Raw genomic sequence first — 18,395 nt, forward strand, 5'->3', positions numbered from 1 at the left:
TTCTAACTCAGCACTGAACAATAAAACTTTCTCTAATGATGGACTCGTTCTATAACTATACTAATACAATAGCCACTAATCACATGTGGCTATTGAGAACTTCAAGTGTAACTAGGATGATTGAGAAACTGAATTTTAAATTTTACTTAATTTTAGCTATTTTAAATTTAATTCAAATAGCCCCATGGGGGGCGCCTGGGTGGCTCAGTGGGTTGGAGCCTCTGCCTTCGGCTCAGGTCATGATCCCAGGGTCCTGGGATCGAGCCCCGAATTGGGCTCTCTGCTCAGCGGGGAGCCTGCTTCCTCCCCTCTCTGTCTCTGCCTGCCTCTCTGCCTACTTGTCTGTCAAATGGGTAAATAAAATCTTTAAATAAATAAATAAATAAATAAATAAATAAATAAATAAATTTTTAAAAAAAGAATTAAAAAAAATAGCCCCATGGTTATCATGTTGAATAATGCAGTTTTAACTTACTGTGATTTGTATATATAAAAGAAAGGATATTGATTTTTATATATTAATTTCATATTCAAATTCATTTCCTTACTGAATGTTGTTTGTGGCAGTTTTTCAGTTGATTCAATTGGATTGTCTTGGAATACAAACATATTATTGACAAATAAAGATAATTTTACCTACTCTTTTCCAATTTTTATTTCTTTTTCTTGTCTAATTGCATCAGCTAGTACCTCCAGTTAAAGGTTATATAGTAATATTGGTGAAAGTGTGTATTCTTGTTCCTGACCTAATGAAATATGTAAGTGTGTTTTTTCTTTTTTATATATATAAAAATGATACCAGCAGGTGACAAATTGTTCTGTCCCCCTAGCTTGCTCCTCCTCCTGTGTTCCCTGCACTACTGAGTTGAGGTACTGCTGTTTTCCAAGTTAGAAATCTAGCGATCACCTCTTTTTCTTCACCCTCTCCTCTCCCTTGCCTTGTTCTCACCTTGTCGCTCCTTCCCTCTATTATCCAGGCCAACTACCTGCCAAATCTATCTTCTTTCCATTTCCACTGCCACCACCCATCCGGTACTTTTCACATTGCCTAGAAACATGAGAAGGGCGCCCTGGAGGCTCAGCTGGCTGAATGTCCAGCTCCTGATTTCAGCTCAGGTCATGATCTCAGAGTCACTAGATAAGGCTCTGTGCTCAGCAGGGAGTCTGCTTCTCTCCTCTCTCCCCCTCCATCCCTCCCCTGCGTGCACACATGCACTCACTCTCTCTCTCTCAACAAAAAGGAAGGAGGGAGGGGATGGAGAAAGGGAGGGAGGAAAGAAAAGAGGGAAGGAGAGAAGGAGGAAGGGAGAGAGGAGATGAAGGAAGGCGGGGAGGGAGGGAGGGCGGGAGGGGAGATTAGAAGAGCATCTACTACAGAGGCACCTGGGTGGCTCAGTTGTTAAGTGTCTGCCTTCAGCTCAGGTCATGATCCCAGGTCCTGGGATCCTGGGATCAAGCCCCGCCTTGGGCTCCCTGCTTGGTGGGAAGCCTGCTTCTCCTTCTCCCACTCCCCCACGCTTGTATTTTCTCTCTCTGTCAAATGAATAAGTAAAATCTTAAAAAAAGAAAAAGAAGAGCATCTGCTGCCTTAGTCACCTTGTTTCCACTTTCACTTCCTTCAGTCCTTTCTCCACAAAGCAGATAATACAATCTTTCCAAACAGTTCATCTGTCAGATGGCTTCCCTACTTAAAACTTGTCAGTTGGCTTTTTGGCTGTTCTCAAAATAAAATTCAAACTTTCACTGTGGGCTACAAGGCCACGATGGTTTAATTCCTAGACCTCTCCAAATACACTTCGTACCACCTGCCCTCTCATTCGCTACACTTGGGTTGTGCTGTTTTCTTTCAGTACTTCAAATACACCAAGCTCTTTCCTACCTTGGAGTCTTTGCATTAGCTGATTCCTCTAGCTACAGTTCTTTCCCCGTAAGCTCTTTGAATGTCTGCTAATTCTCCTTCTTCGTGATTCAAGTCAAAAGGCATTTTCTCAGAACATTCTTTCCTGAGCACTCCATTGAAAATAGTCTCCATAGGGGAGCCTGACTGGCTCAGTCGGTAGAGCAGGTGACTCTGCATCTTGGGGTTGTGATTTGAGGCCCTTGTTGGGTGTAGAGATAATTTAAAAATAAAAACTTTAAAAAAGATAAAGTCTCCACCAATTCCCTCTATAACATCCCCCTGCTACTTTCATGATGCTTATTACAATCCAGAATTATTTATATGCCCATTTATTTGTCATTGGTCCTCACTGAACATGTAAGCTCTACTTTATTCACCACACTCTATCCTCAGAGGCTAGCCAGTGCACATAGTAGGCCCAATACAAATATTTGTTCCATAAATGGATAGCCAACCTCGTAGAGTCAAGGACAGATCTGGAATTCCTTCTTTGAAGTGTTGGAAGGTATTGCTCCTTTCTCCCAGCAGGTGGAGCCAAAGCCACACCTGTGCCGTGGCAGGAATTGTGGGAGGAGCGTATGATTAACGTGGCTGAGGACAGGAGGACAGAGTCAGAAGGCGGGCAGGGTTTTTTGTACTAATGCTAGACCCCGGCATAGGGAAAGTCAAGATGGCACTTCTCCCAAAGGTTGGGTAGGTTTGAGTTGTCCAGGAAGCACATGGAATCACTGGTGACCGAAGGAGTTTCTGGGATCCCAGGTTGTTTTTCTGCTCACCACCGCCCCCTCCCTGCCATATCATCCCCCAAGAAATCAGCAGGGGATCTTTGAGGAGACTGTGAGCGTGAAACTGAAGAGAAGGGTTTCCATTCCAAATCCCTCATCGTACATTTGGGGGAAACTGAGGACAAGAGAGAAGCATCATGATGGGTCAGTGCCAGTTGGGTGTGGCTCACAAAACCTTGTAATAGCTCATGTTTAAAAACTCAGCCCCAACCCACCGTTCCATGCCCGTCCCTGGGCTCGATATAGGAAGCTACAGTGGAGAAGGGGCATGGATGGTCAAGAGCTGCCCCAAAGAACAGGCGGCAAGAATGGCTTTAGAGAGGCATTCTTGGAACCAAGGCACATTGGACCAGCGTCTGCCAGATGGACCAGGGGCCAGAGGTATATTCCAGGGCTGGGCAGGTGGCCTGTGGGGCTGGGGAGATCAGCAGGTGTCTCAGACTTCCTCCTGAAGGCAATAGGGACTCAGAGAAGGGCTTCTAAATAGGAGGGCTACTTTGGTCATCTTGGAGAGTTTGTGTTAAGAGTGTGAGGAGATCAAACCAGAGACAGAGACCAGGGCACCTGGGTGGCTCAGTTGCTTAAGTGACTGCCTTTGGCTCAGGTTATGATCCTGGAGTCCTGGGATGGAGCCCCGAATCGGGGCTGCCTGCTCAGCAGGGAGTCTGCTTCTCCCTCTGATCTCTTCCTCTCATGATCTCTCTCGCTCTCTCTCTCATTCTCTCCCAAATAAATAAAATCTTCAACAAAACAAAACAAAACAAAACACAAACAACAACAACAACAACAACGAAGCAACAGAGACCGGGTAAGTAATTGCAGGGACGGGAAAGAAGCAAGCAAGCTTGAGTGGTTTAGGAAATTTAAAATAACATTTATTTTTTTAAAGACAGGATTTGGTGGTTATTGAAGTAGAGGGAGGGCGAGGTAGGAGTGGGCCTCTGCAAACATTATCTGAGTTCCCGAGCCTTCCTGCTACGAAGGCCAGCCCAGAGCCCAGGGCTCCTGCCTTGCCCAGGCAGGCTGACCCTGAGACGGCAGGTCTAAAGGCAGCAAGACCTGGCTTAGTGTGGTAAGAAGACTGTCGATTCCCATAATAGCCTAAAGTACTGGGTAAGAGCACTGGTCCTGGAGCCAGACAGCCTGGGTTCAAACATCAGCTCCTCCACTTACTGTCTGATGACCTTGGAAAAATTATTTTTCTGTGCCTCAGTTTTCTTACCTGTAAAATGGGGGTAGTAATATACCTACCTCCTAGGGGAATCATGCATATAACTGTGCCTGTTAGTAACACTTGATCAATTTATGAAAGTGGCTTGGCAGAACTTCAGATCAACCCTGAAAATGGAGCCCTAGACCCAAAGTCTGTGGGTCTATGCACTTCTCTGGGCTTCGTTTATCCATCCATAAAATAGAGAAGTTGGACGCATAGCCCCTGATCCTGCCAGCTTTGCTTTCCCAATATTTGGAGCTTGGCCTAAGTGTGTGAGACTGGTGATGTGCTGGGGCATGTCCCTACCAGCTTGTGAGAGCCAGCTGTTCAATTTTCAGGAATTTGGCCTTAGTACAACCATTGGTAACTTGACATTGGCTATAGTAGAAGCAATTATGCCATGCCAATGGACAAGTGCTATAAATGAGGACTTCCCCGGCCACCTTCTCCCCACCCACGATGGTTTTTCACCAGCACACCAGTGCTGAGACCCCTCCTTAGCCCACACACAAGACCACCCAGCCAGATATGCTCTCACCTTCCAACACCGTCGTTAATAGCTATGGGGAAAGATTCGCAGGTCTCTAGGACCTCCCACAGCTTCAATCACATAGTGTGTGCGCCAGCAGCAGGCGTTTAAGCATGCCGGGGGCAGGAAGCACAGCGTGCAGGACTGGGCAGACCAGTTGGCTGTCTGCCAGTCAGTGGGTCACTCAGATGCAGGGGAGCGAAGGGTGGACATTCACAGACCTGGGATGGGATTCCAGCTAGGCAGTTCTTGGCCATGTGACCTGAGCCAGGTCCCTCTCTATAGAGGAGCTCAGTTTACTCTTCTTCAAAGTGGAACAGACCTGGGGCGCCTGGGTGACTTGGCTGGATAAGCGCCCGACTCTTGATCTCAGCTCAGGTCTTGATCTCAGGGTGGTGAGTTCAAGCCCCATGCTGGGCATGGACCCTACTTCAAAAATACTAATAAAGAAAAAGTAAATAAATAAAGGGGAATAGTCCCAATGTAGCAAGACAGTTTTAAGGATTAAATTCGAGAACCAGCACAATGAAGGTAAAGCCTCCACACCATGCCTGGTACAGATAGGTGTTTAGTGAACGTTAGCCGATGCTGTTATCACACCTCCAGACACAGTCTTGCTCCCCAGGGCCCCTGCAGCTTCATTTCCCTGTCTTGGCACAGAAGGGCTCAGTGAGTGGCTGAGGGCAAAGACAGAAACAAGCACCTCTGGTTTCCAGCTTTTATCAAAATTAATAACATTAATAGCACACAAACACATACATACACACGTTGCTATATACACGGTCATTAAGTTATTAATTAGTCTCTGTATAAAATGTTTCTACATTAGTGTTCCGGGCTAGGCCTCATCAGTCCATGGCATATTCACAGTAGCAACCCCGGGGCTTGGCCCCGTGGGCAGGCAGATGCGAGGCAGGAGGCTGTCTGAACAGCGCCCCCCACGGCAGGCACAGGAGGTATCCTGGGCCACTTACTCTCCATTCTTTGGCTCCCTTTCTGGCACCTGGAGATCAGCTAGTCAGCGAACAGGCCAGCAGGCCCTGATTCCTCCTGTGGTCTGGGCCCCAGGCCCCGTGGATGGTGGCTTCGGGCAACACAGCAGGCCCTAGAGGATGCTGGCCAGCTCTGTAGAGTCTGTGTCTGAGCAGCCAGAGCTGCTGGCCTCTTCCCTGCAAGAGCCAGAGGAGATGGGTTGGAGGAAGCATCCTTCCCCTTCCCCAGCTGCCTTGTTCCTCACTGGACATCGGCCCTACAGCCAGCTGTCAGATGAGTCTAAACGACAGGTTGTAGACAGTTGGCTCACTCCCTCTCTCCACCCAGAAACCGCCGGTTGGTCTGTTTGCAGTTCTTGTTGCCCACAGGGTACCACAAGCCCCGGGACTACGTCTTGGCCTGGGCTTGCTGATGGACCACCATGAATTCACTTCCCTGTTCCTTCTGGTCTCCAGAAAGGCAGCCTCAGACCACTCCTGAGGTCCTGCCTGCCCAGAGAGCCATGAAGAAGGCAGGCTCTGGAGTGAGAATGCCAGGGCTCAAACCCCAGCTCTACTCCTTCTCAGCTGGGCGGGTTACTCTTCCTGGTTAAGGCTCGGTTTCTTTATCTGCTGGGTGGGAATCTCGGGACTCTCTTGACACCTAGGGTTCTCGAAGGACTGCAGGAGATCATGAATGCACATTCCCTAGTAAACTCGGTGAGGGTGGGGATTCTGTCTGTTTCATCCACTAGAAAAGTGCCTGGCACCTAGTAGGTTTCCAGTAAGTCGCTGCTGAATAAAGAAATGCAAAACCAGCCGGCCCACTACCTGGCACGCAGCTAAGTATCCGAGGGATGTCAGCTGCCATTCTCCTCAATCAGTTGCGGGAAGGGGCAACAGAAGAGGAGCCTTCAAGGGAAGACGTCCATGTGCAGGAGGTAAGTCAGGACTTGGCCACAAGAGGCAGGGTCTGAGGGCCTAGATTAGACTTCCCCTCCCCTCCTTTCCTCCCCACTCTCACCTCAGAGCCTGCAGGGCCTTCTTGTTCTGCCGCCTCTTCTCCTCATCGATGGGGTACAGCTTGAAGAGCAGCAGGCCTAGCAGGATGAGGACTATGGGAGCTATGGTCACCAGCATCTTCAGGGTGAATTTGACACGTGCCGGCTGGGAGCAGCCACGGGTCTGGTACCCGGCAAAGCTGTGGGACCCAGTGGTCAGGGGAGTGGTGAGCCCAGGGCCCCTGGGGCTCAGCCCTGCCCAGCCCTGCTCCCGGATCCCACCGCACTCACTCAAGACTGAGGGTGGAGATGCCCAGGGAGACTCCGGAGGCAAACTTGGTGAAGAAGACGTAAAAGGAGAAGAAGATGGGCTCAGTTCCATGAGACTGGGGCTGCTTCAGGTGGAAGTCGTCGATGACATCAGGCAGCATGGACCTGTAGTGTGGTGGTGGCCGTGAGGCCATGAGGACCCACCTGCTCAGTGCGCCAGGGCCCCCACTAGCCCATGTGGCACCTCTGTGTCAGTAAGAAGAGGTGGCCCTCTGGGACTTTTGTAGCCCTGGGGCACACAGCTCTGTGAAGACACAGCAACTTCATGGTAATAATAAGGCCCCCTTCTCTGAGACGGAGCCCCACTCAGGTATGCAGCTTAGCGAATAGGGCACAGACCAGATTTAAGCCGCCCATCTCGCACCTCGATTGGGTCTTCTTGCAAAGTTCACAACCCATACAACTGTACAGGAAGACCTGTCCCACCCCCAACCTAGACCCACAACCAGGAGAACCCCTGCAGAATTCCCAAGGAGCTTAAGAGGTAGGGGGAAAGGGGCTGAGGAACATAGCCAGGTGGGCCTCCATACACTTACCAGGGTAATAAGAAGGCCGCAGCTACACTGATGCCAGCTGCCACAGCTACCACGTAGGTGACAATCAGGTTGCTCTCCATGAAGGCCACCAAGATGAGAAATGGCACTGCCGACTAGAGGAAGGAGTGGGTTCAGGAAGATGAGTCAGTCTGGAGACTCCCACCAGCAACCCTCAACTATGCCCAGGCCCTACCCCTTCAGCCCCACTCACTGAGATCCCAATGTTTACGGCCGTCTTCTTGCCAAATCGGGTTAGGAACCACTGCCAGATGGGAATGGTGAATGTGGCCGAGAGCTGGGGATACACGGTGGAGGGTGAGGGCAGTGGCTTAGTCATGAACTCCTGCTGCCCTTCCTGAACCTTGAAGATATTCCTAGCCTTGCCAGAAGATATTCCTAGCCTTGCCTGCGGGCAGCTAGATGACACCATCTGGGCCCTGAGGAAGTGGACAGGCACCTTGGATGGCCCCCAGGGGAGCCGAGCACTAGTCCCAGTCTTACCTCCTACCTTCTCTGAGCACAGCTGAGCACAAATTCTCCAAGTTCCTGGTCTCCACGCCTTGGTTTTTGCTATGTTCCCTACTAGAATATCTTGCCCCAAATCTTGCACAGTCTTGCCTAAGCAATTGTAGGTCAGATCCAATCAGTGATTCGGAGATTCCTCCCTTATCCCTCCTAACCTTAGCCAGTCTGGGAAACATCCTCTGACTATCCAAAGAACCATCTCGAAGTACAGGCTGTCTACCCACCCTCAGGGCCCCACACACACCATGATGGCCAGGAGCAGATTCTGGAATTCGTTTCGGAAGCCCAGGGTGTAGGTGCAAAACAAGGCGAAGTTCCCCTCCACCAGCTGGGGGATGGGCAGGGTAGAGGGAAGGAAATGCAAGGAAAGAAGTGATGTCAGGGCCCAGGCTTCCCCATGCTCCTGGGACCTCTGCTTACCCCGCCCCCATCCCTCTGTCCCTCAGGCTTCGTCACAGCCCCAGTCCTTGTTTTACCCCACCCCTCTTGCACCCATCCTACCCTCAAGGCTTAGCATGTCAGGCCCCCCACTCACCATAAAAGCCAGGGAGGTGAAGAGGAAGCCGGCAATAAGCTTGACATAGGGGCCATGGCCCATGACCAGCCGGAGGCCCCGAAAAAAGGATATTGGCTCAGCCTGCTGAGTCTCATAGGGTTCTGGGGGCCAGAGGAGACAGTGAGGAAGGAGCGGAGGCCCATCCCAAAGCCTGTGGCCCAGGCAGAGGGACAAAGCCAGGCAGTGCTCGGGTCTACACCGCTCCCGAGGGACCCCTCACCTCTCTGCTCCCTCACGCCCAGGGTCAGGATGACGGCACAGATGACATAGATGGAGGCAATGACCCCTGCGGCTAGCAGGTACGCATTTTGCTACAAGGGAGATAAAGGCGACAGAAAGTCAGTCCAATCTTATCCCAACTCTTGGCAGCTCTACTCCATGGAATAGGCCCTTCCCTGGGGCCTCACTGTCTCTACCTGTGAAATGGGAGAATCATTCTGGGCCAGCTGCTTCTTCCCACAGCTAAGCAAAGTCCAAAGAAATGGAATGTTAAGAAGCCAGGCTGTGGAGCGTGACAGCCCACCATTCACATCTCCCCAAATCTAGTTTATATAAATCACTAGTTCTGTGACCCAGGCCAAATTATTTAGCCTCTGTATGTGTTAGTTTCCTTATCGGAAAAGCGGGCCTGTTAACAGTGTGTATAGATCAAACGCCCCACACTTAATAAACGTAGATGGCATTGAGGAGGCCTGCAGAGCACCCTGCTGTGCCTCATGTCCCCACATCTCTGCACCGCCAAGGGCCTCACCGTTTCTCTGAGTGAAGTGGTGCTCTGCGTCCGATTGGCACCTTCCGTGGCCAGTGCGGCGTCAGCGGGGTCCTGGAGGCAAGGTGTATCCGCTTGTCCCACGATTTGCCCCTGGATTGCCGTGCCCAGCACTGTGCCCAGTACCTCCACAGTCATCCCTGAACGGTAAAAAGGTCCTTTGGAGGGAGCTCGTGACTTGTCGGCCTCCAGGGAGGAAGGTCGGCTGGATAGAGGCCCAGTTCTAGCCCCAGGTGGTGGCAGCCGCTCCAGGAGGGTGGATATACAATGGTGAGACAGATGGCACCTTGGCCTACACTTGAGGCCTTGCTCTGTATGACCTCTGTCTAGTCCCTGAACCTCTCTGTTCTTACCAGAGCAATGAAGGGATCAAGTTATTTTTGAGATGGCTTTACACCCAGTCCCAGCAAGGGAAGAAATGTGGCAGGAGGGTCAGGGAACAATCACCCCATGGTGCCTGGTGGGTGGGTCAGTGGGCCAGAGAGACACTTACGATATGCAGTGGCAGAATCCCGCTCACTCTGCTCTGTGCTGATGAACATCGTGAGAGCTGAGTAGGGAACGTGGAAACACTGGCATGGAAGAGAGGCCCTCGGCCAGTCAGATGATGGACAAGCAGATGTGGCTTCTGGCACAAACCCTACAGGCCCTGGGGATGGCCCTCATTCCTCCCCACCACCAGACACCCAGGGGAGGCACCCACACTCACCGTGACCAGTGTTTCAAACAGGCAATAGAAAAGCAGGTACCACAGGGCCTGGCCCTGTGGGAAGTCAGGCACGAACCAGATGAGGAAGTAAGCAATGATGGCCAGGGGTGTGGAGAAGATGATCCTGGGGAAGGGGAGGGTCTGAGTAGGGGCTGGATGCCAAAACCCCAGGATCTGGGGTCAGCCCAGATTGCTCTGTAGACCCACAGGGTTCCTGCCAGGAAGGAAATTCCTCCCCCCTGAATCCACCCACCCCAGGGTCTCTGGGAAGAGGCTGATGGCCAAGCCCAGAAATGCAGACTGCCACAGGGCCCCTGGACTGAAATCCTGAGCACGGAGCATGAGGTCAGACGCTGTGCCTTGCCTAGTATCCCCAGCGGAGAGGGCTCGAGGCAGGGGCTTCCTATGGGCTGGGGAAACCATGAATGGCAGTGAAACCTTGGGTGGTAGGGCAGGAAGGCAGGAAGAAGGAGCAACCCCAACACTGGTGTTCTTACATGTGCGCACACACCCCTCGTGAGCACACATATATACACACCATGGGCACACACATGGGTGGGGGAGGACAACTCCAGGTCTAAGACCAAACCTAGTAAAATCATTCTAAGGGAGGGTAAATGTCTGCCTTCCCAATGGTGCATCCCACATTACAAAAGTGGTTAGACCACAGGATGGACTGACTTCATGTCATCAGTACAAAAAGGCAACAAAGGGGCGCCTTGGTGGCTCAGTGGGTTAAAGCCTCTGCCTTTGGTTCGGGTCATGATCTCAGGGTCCTGGGATTGAGCCCCGCATTGGTCTCTCTGCTCGGCGGGAGCCTGCTTCCCTTCCCCTCTCTCTCTACCTGCCTCTCTGCCTACTTGTGATCTCTGTCTGTCAAATAAATAAAATCTTTAAAAAATAAAAATAAAATAAAAAGGCAACAGAGAGCAATGGCTAAGAGAAAGACCTTTGGAGCCATTCTTCAGGAATGCAATTCTGCCTCTACCAATAACCATAAAATAGTTTGGTCATTTAGTCATTCAACTTCTCTAAGGTTCATTTTCTTATCTCTATAAAGAGAATAGTAATAGCACCTAATTACACTCAACCCTTACTCAAGAAATATTCAAGTGCTGACTCTGGGCTAAGCACTATTTTTACGACTTAGGATGGATCAGTGAGCAAAACAGACAAAAGTTATTGCCCCAGTGGAACTTGTATTCTAGTTGGCAAATGAAAAATAAATATAAATTAAAAGTTAAACATATATTATTCAGCCTTCAAAAGGAATGAAAGTCTGACACATGTTATAACAGAGATGAACCTTGAAGAGGTTACACTAAGTGAAATAAGCCAGTCACAAAAGGACAAGTATTGCCTGATCCCACCTACAAGAGACCTACAGAGGTCAAATTCAGAGACAGAAATTAAATCAGTGGTTGTGAGTCACTGTGGGGAGGGAGGTATGGGGAGTTATTTTTTCTGGGTACAGAGTTTCAGTTTGGGAAGATGAAGAAGGTCTGGAGATGGATGGTGGTGATGGTTGCACAATAAGAATATATTTAATGGGGGTGCCTGGGTGGCTCAGTGGGTTGGGACTCCATCTTCAGCTCGACTCGTGATCTCAGGGTCCTGGGATGGAGTCCCACATCACGCTCTCTGCTCAGCGGGGAGCCTGTTTCCCCCTCTCTCTCTGCCTGCCTCTTTGCCTACTTGGGATCTCTCTCTCTGTGTGTCAAATAAATAAATAAAATCTTAAAAAAAAAGAATATATTTCATGGCACTAAATTGTACATTTAAAAATGCTTAAAATGGTGGGGTGCCTGGGCGGCTCAGTTGGTTAAGTGACCAACTCTTGATTTAGGTTCAGGTCAGGATCTCAGGGTCCTGGGATCAAGCCCCGAGGCAGGCTCCATGCTCAGCGGGAAGTCTGCTTCAGGATCCTCCCTCTCTCTCTGCCCCTCTCCCTGCTCTCTCTCTCTCTCTCTCATATAAATACATCTTTTTAAGGATTGGGGGGGTAGTGTTGTGCCTGGGTGGCTTAGTTGGTTAAGCGTCTGCCTTTGGCTCAGGTCATGATCCTGGGGTCCTGGGATGGAACCCTATATCCGGCTCCCTGCTCAGTGGGGAGCCTGCTTCTCCCTCTCCCTCTGCCCCTCCCCCCTCCAACTTGTGCTCTCTCTTGCTCGCTCACTCTATCTCAAATAAATTAAATCTTTTAAAAAATAAAAACAAATAAATAAAGGGTTAAAATGACAAAATGTATGTTATATATATTTTACCACAGTTTTTAAAAATTCTATAACATTAGAAGGTGATTAAGGGCTACAGAGAAAAGAAAGCTGGCTAAAGGGGACCAGGAGCGTGGGGTTACAACGGACAGCACAGGAGACAGGGGAGCCCTCATTGAGAAGCTGACATCTGTGCCAAGACTTGACTGAGAGGAAGCAGTTGGCATTGCAGTTGTCTGAGGCCAAAGTGTGCTGGGCCAAGCAGTCAGGTGCTCGGGCAGGTCTGAGGAGTAGCAAGGAGGCCGCTGAGGTTGGAGTGGAGTGAGCAGAGGGGACGGGCTTAGAAGACAGGGTTGGAGGACACGGAGAACCAGGTCATGTAAGGCCTTACAGGCCACTGGGAGGACTCTGGTTCTATTTCATAGAAAGGAAGGAGTTTTGAGACTTCAGTAAGTTGATAATAAAATGTAGAACAGTGCTTGGGACACAGTAAGTGCTTGCTGTGACTTTCACACCAAGAGAGTTCAGCAGGAGAGCACAGGGTCTGCAGCCTGGGAATCAGGCCTCAGGCCCAGCCCTGCCACACCCCCACCTGCCCGCCTGACCCTGGCCTCTCACGAGGTAGCCTCGGGAACTCCAGGGAAAGTGTCTGTCAAAGTCTTCCGGATCTGAAAGGTGGATTTGAGTGCTGGCTGAGGGCGGGGGCTGCTCTTGAGGGCTGGAAGGATGGTTGGCCACGGGGCTGATAGACCCTGAAAGGACCGGGCTCTTTTCACACTACAAGAAGGGGCCTAGGACCTTACTGGGGTAGGGACAGGAAGGAGGTCCCATACCCTCATGGCAGGCCCTCAGTCCACGAGGGATCCAGTGTGCCCTCAGACATAGGGGTGGAGGTACCATTCAAGAGGTATCACTGGGAATTACCACCCAGGCAGGTGAGGACATGTACAGAGACACGGTGTTAAGTGAAAAAGGAGCCTGAAGGGCCCTCAGCAACTTCAGCAACTTCAGCAAGCTGGCTGCCACACCTGCCCAGCATGAGGCCCTCAGATCCTACTTCCCATGGGGAGGGCCTCCTCTGCTCTCCCTCTTGGCCCTCCTCCCTCCAGCCCGAATCCACGTGTCTCCTCAGAGAACAAGGGCTCCTTCCTGCCGCCTTCGCTGAGAAACCAAGTGTGACTGGAAGTAACCCGGAGGCTGCCGCCACCGCAAGGGGCTGTCCAGGGTAGCTGCCTGCCATTGGCTGTGCCTCATGAGGAGATGTGGCAGAAAAGCCCCACCTCCCACCGGCTGCCAGGGACTCAGATCCGGGGCCCAGCCTTGTGGCTGACTCCTACCTGGACAGCCTGTCCAGGTAAGGCAGGCTCTCCTGCCTTTCTGCTGCCATCCTCCCTCCCCCCGCCCCCCTCCCCCACCCCAGCCATAAAGCCTGGATCAAAGGCCCCAATTTGGGCCTTAGCCAGAGGCTGGCGGGGATTGTGGTGGGAGGGGGGCCTCGTGGGAAAGGAAGTTGTGGGGGTGAGGTGGGGGCTGTGGGAAGAGCTTTGAAGGCCGGAGACCAGGTATGGGCACCCCTGGGGCAGGAAGGCGCCCACTTGAGCCTGGATGGGCTGGAGATGAAAGGGTTATGTCTACCCACCTCCCCCCACCGAGCAGGATGTCCTGGAGGGAACCAGAGCTTGAGCCTGTCAGCCTGTCCCGTGTGTGTCTCCCTTTGCTGTCTGATCTACAGTACTACCTCCCCCAACCTTGCCCTATAGCCTAAGGCTGAGTAGTATAGGCTCTGTATCAAGGGAAAAGTCCAAGGGGGCAGAGGTTATGGGTCTGCTATTCCATTCTGGGTATTACTCTCTACCCTTGCCCCACCAGGAGCTACTCTGAAGATGTGCCAAATTATAGATTACTTAATAAGGGCCAAGACTGTTCTAAGTACTTCACATATAAAAAAGGTGTGACCTTCCCCATAAACCCAGGAGGCAGACATAATTATCATCTCCATTTTGCAGATGAAGAAACTTGAGGCTCAGAGATGTTAAATGACTTGCCCAAGGTTGCACAGCTTGGGGGGTGTTGAAACTGAGGCAGGCTGGTTTCAGAGTGTAACCTCTCAACCGCTGTGCAGCACTATCTCTGCCACTGTGGGAAATGACTTCCCTTCACTGAAGGGAATGGACCGCAAGGGAGCAACGGGGCCTGGAGAAGGGGGGAAGCTCCTCAGTCTAGCAATTTGGCCAGCCTGGGAATGAATTGGCAGGGCATCGCAGTGCCCATGCCTGGGGTGGCTGAGGCCTCAGCCAGAGTTTCAACTCTTGGGTTTTTTTTTTTTATCATTTCTTCTCCTCACCCCACAGTCTGTGACAAGCCAGATGGAAAGATCAAGAGTTAGTAGACATGCCGGATGCCCTGCCTTCTGCCAGCTTGGAGAATTCTCCTCTACTCACCAGGGCATGAGGCGGCCCAGGCGGGTCCAGGAAGATTTGCTAATGCAGAAGCCCACCAAGGGGTCTGTGAAGGCATCCCAAGCTCGGCCCACAAACAGGATGATGGAGGCAGAGAAAGGGTCTACCTGGAATGGAGAACACGTGGAAGATGACCCCTTAATCCTTCTCCTCACCTCAACCCTCAATGGTAGGCAAAAGCAGGGGCTCCCTCCCTGTCCCAGCCAGGCTCTGGGGACTGTGTGCTGCTCTCACCCAGGCCTTAAGCATCTTTGCTTGCCTGTTGATGGTGATAGTAACAGTTCTCTGATAGTGGTCAGTAGCAGTACGTGCCTTAGAAATTTTTCCAGATCTGCTCTCTTATGTCCTCCCTTCCACTGCCCTTGAAAACACTCCCACCCATTAGAATGAACCCAGAATCCTCTCCTTGCTTCACTCTCACAGCCCTGAGCTCCACACCACCTGATAGCAGAATGAGCATTTGCTGGGTGACCACAGTGGGCCTCAATTTCCCCATCTGTATAATGGGAGTTATGATCCCTATCTTACAGAACCAGAGTCAAAATCCCTGTCTTGCAGGTCAAGCTTTATTTTTGATGTGGAAAAAGATATCTTTAGATGCTTTTAGAAAGTGGCCTGTCGGGGCGCCTGGGTGGCTCAGTGGGTTAAGCCACTGCCTTCGGCTTAGGTCATGATCTCAGGGTCCTGGGATCGAGTCCCACATCGGGCTCTCTGCTCAGCCGGGAGCCTGCTTTCCCCTCTCTCTCTGCCTGCCTCTCTGCCTACTTGTGATCTCTCTCTCTGTCACATAAAAAAATAAAATAAAATAAAATAAAGAAAGTGGCCTGTCACTATCCAGTCAAACTATTCCCCTTTCCACAAATCTTTTAGCCTGAAAGAGACAGCTTTCTGGAAGGGAAGACTCTTCCTTATACCCATCAAGACTCTACTTTTACTTTTGTCCCAGGGAGTGGGGAAGCTAGCGGCCTCTCCCACACTGTAGCTTCCCCAATCCGACTTTCCCTACCCTCCCACTCCTGACAACAGTTCTACACTTGGATTACAGGTTCCTCATATTTGCACCCCACTTAGGACCCAGCCCATGGGATTTGCTCCAAAACTAGCTGCTTGAATGAAGTTATTTGTCCTTCCTGGGGCTCAATGTTCCCCACCTAGAAATGGATACAACTAAGATGCTTTGCTTGCAGAGCCAGATGCTACATAGAAAAGACAGCCAGGGGCGCCTGGATGGCTCAGTCATTAAGTGTCTACCTTCAGCTCAGGTCATGATCCCTGGGTCCTGGGGTCAAGCCCTGCATCGGGGTCCCTGCTTGATGGAAAGCCACTTCTCCCTCTCCCATTACCCCTGCTTGTGTTCCCTCTCTCGCTGTCTCTCTGTCAGTTAAATGAATAAGATCTTTAAAAAAGAAAAGACAGCCAGTGCAGTGTGTGAGCCCCCAAATCCATGGCTGTTGAGCTTCCCATTCTCCCACCCAGGCAAGGTGAATTCTCAGGATGCCAGCCTCCTGGCCAAAGCTTCTCAAAACAAAGCGGAGCCCTGCTTCTCCCTAAGTACCTCTCCCAGTCAAAGACCCCACACACCAGGCACCTTCCCTAAGCCTGGCACTTGGGGGCCCCTCTGCCCACTGACATGCCTCTGCTTCTTAGGTGAAGGTAAGATATGCCTTATCTATAAGCCTGACAACATCTAGCAACCCCTGAGTGGGGCCAGCTGACTGTTGTCCAGATGGGGACACGGTGTGCCCAGTCTCTTCTTAGAACAGAGTCACTAGTAGGCTCCATTCACCCTCACATCCTCGCCTACCCCTCCAGGCTCTATTGCTCTTGCCAGGCAAGGAGAAGTTGCCTGACCTTGCCAGCTGAGACTCCTGGAGCAGATAGATTCCCCTGGCTAGATACTTTCCAAAGCCTTCTTATTTCTTATCCGCTGCTGACTCTGAGAGGCAGCAAAGTAAGGATTCCAGTCCCATTTCACAGATGGAACAGTCCCTAGTCCTTCCTACCTCAGGATGCTGGAGGAGCCCTGGCAGGCTCATTCCACTTACCTGAGCCACATCCAACAGGTAGATCTGCAGGAAGAACCCCAGGGCACAGCCTGTCACCTGGTAGGGGGCCCCCCCAACTGCATAGCAAAGCTTGTTGCAAATGGACAACTGTTGTTTCTTCTTGGGTTCCTTCTGAGAAGAAGAGGAAAGGATGAAAAAGACCCAAGATCCTGGCCTCCATCCTAGAATGTTCCAGAGGCAGGACCATCCCTCCAGCCAACTCTGCCAGGAGGAACAAGTCTGCCTTGCCCTGTTCCCACCCAGGGAGAGCGCACTTCCCACAAGAAAAGAAAGGTATTCTCTATCTTAGGAACCCTGGAAAACGGGGATCCATACTGAGGAAGTTGCCCCTAAGCCACCCCACTCCCAGATTCCGAGTTATTTTAGCAGCCCGCCGTCCCAGGAGACTCCCACCAGGGTCTCAGCCATGCTCTTTTCAAGCTGGAAGGGAGCAAGTTCCAGCAGTGGACCTGTCCCCACCCAGCACCAACCGCCACAACCTGAAAATCCTCTTGCTGCCAAGAGCCGCCTAAGCCCAGCCCCTGCCCCCGCCCTAGTTCAGAGGCCAGGACCCACCTGCCTACTGGGTTGAGGACTCTAGAGAGCCCCAGGGCCGGCTCAGCTGGCTGAGGGCACAGCTGTTCCTTCATCTGTCCCTGAGCCACCCTGGCCCCTGAACGCTGCCAGAGCTTCAGGCTAACCCAGGAACTGTCCTGCCCTCCCTCTTGCTGTCCCCCAACTTCAGCTCCTAGGGAACCTTGGAGAGGAGAAGAAAGGCCTCTGGGTGCTGGGGCCCTAACTGGGTGGGGCACCAGGAAGATCGAGGTTGCCGGGGGAAAGTAGAGATTACTCAGATGCAGTAGCAACCTAACTCCTCACCCTGGCTGCTTGCAGGGACCGGTTAATAAAGCTAACAGGAAAAGGCAATCACTTCCCAGGCAGATATCTGTTGCCTGGGATCCACTCCCCCTCGAGCCTCCCGATTTCCTTCGGCTCTTCATGAGGTCCAAGAGAGCTGGGGATGGGGTCGAAGGTCAAGACGCGCAAAGCACCACGCGCGCCAACACCCACACTCACACAAATGCCTAGGGAGTAGCTCTTGTTCTAATGAATGAACTTGAGCGGCCCTCACCGCAGAGCGGAGGCGCAAGCGTGGGTCTGTGGGAGTGAGGAGTAGGGGGCTGAGAGATGGGGAACTAACGGGGTTTTCCCAGACCTCTGGGGTCTGCCTGGCTTCCAGGGCGGCAAACCTAAGCCACTCGTCACAGAAGAACGGAAACCCGCTCAGCAGAGCCGGGCACCAAGTGAAGCTTCTGGCAGGGCCGCTCCTCGGAGATGCCGGGCGGCGGCGGGGAGGGGGTGGTGAGAAAAGGGGGGCGCCGGTGCCTACAAACTTTCTCCTTCAGCCCCCGCGTCCCCGGGGCAACCCCCGGCCCTCCCCTGCAGCGGGGCCCGCAGGTCCCGGGCTAGCCCAAGGCGTCCCGGAACCAAGCCTCTCCCTCGACGTCCCCATCTAAGCTCGCCCCCAGCCCCCAGCCCTCCGCCCGGGTTGGCGGGGGTCGGGGGCGAGCCCTCACCTTCACCTGGACCGGCCGTTCAGCGGCTGGGAGGATGCCGGTGGGCAGCAGCCCCGCCGCGGAGCCGCTCTCAGCGCCCTCTCCTTTGGCCATGACCCGCGGGCCACGCCGCCTGGGACCGGGACGCCGGGATGCTCCTCTGCTCCGCGGGCCTCGGCTCCCGCCCGGGATCCCGTCGTGACCGCCGCCGCCACCGCCGCCGCGCGCGCTTCTAAACCCGGCCGGCGGGCGAGGCTCACACTCCCCTGCACGCCCCCTCGCGCCTCTTAAAGGCTCG

The 18,395-nt window shown here is 52.3% G+C and overlaps 1 protein-coding gene across 5 annotated transcripts; it reads right to left on the bottom strand.

The window, feature by feature from the left end:
* Positions 1–5,131: 5,131 nt before the first annotated feature.
* Positions 5,132–18,350, bottom strand: MFSD2A (MFSD2 lysolipid transporter A, lysophospholipid). 5 transcript variants are annotated; one of them, XM_047727073.1, is made up of 15 exons: positions 18,119–18,310; positions 17,118–17,298; positions 16,542–16,673; positions 14,479–14,603; positions 9,825–9,948; positions 9,609–9,687; positions 9,098–9,255; positions 8,567–8,657; positions 8,326–8,447; positions 8,035–8,118; positions 7,477–7,560; positions 7,266–7,378; positions 6,691–6,834; positions 6,423–6,599; positions 5,132–5,596 (listed from the first exon to the last, which is right to left on the bottom strand). In XM_047727073.1, the coding sequence occupies exons 4-15, from the start codon at positions 14,484–14,486 to the stop codon at positions 5,533–5,535; spliced, it is 1,248 nt and encodes a 415-aa protein (XP_047583029.1). In that variant the 5' UTR covers positions 14,487–14,603; positions 16,542–16,673; positions 17,118–17,298; positions 18,119–18,310; the 3' UTR covers positions 5,132–5,532. The 5 variants fall into 5 exon arrangements, with proteins under 5 accessions (XP_047583029.1, XP_047583027.1, XP_047583026.1 ...); XM_047727071.1 differs by lacking the exon at positions 17,118–17,298 and having other exon boundaries at positions 16,542–16,670; positions 18,125–18,350; XM_047727070.1 differs by lacking the exon at positions 17,118–17,298 and having other exon boundaries at positions 18,125–18,350.
* Positions 18,351–18,395: the final 45 nt, after the last annotated feature.

This window comes from Lutra lutra, chromosome 4 (genome assembly GCF_902655055.1).
Source record: "Lutra lutra chromosome 4, mLutLut1.2, whole genome shotgun sequence".
NCBI lineage: Eukaryota > Metazoa > Chordata > Mammalia > Carnivora > Mustelidae > Lutra > Lutra lutra.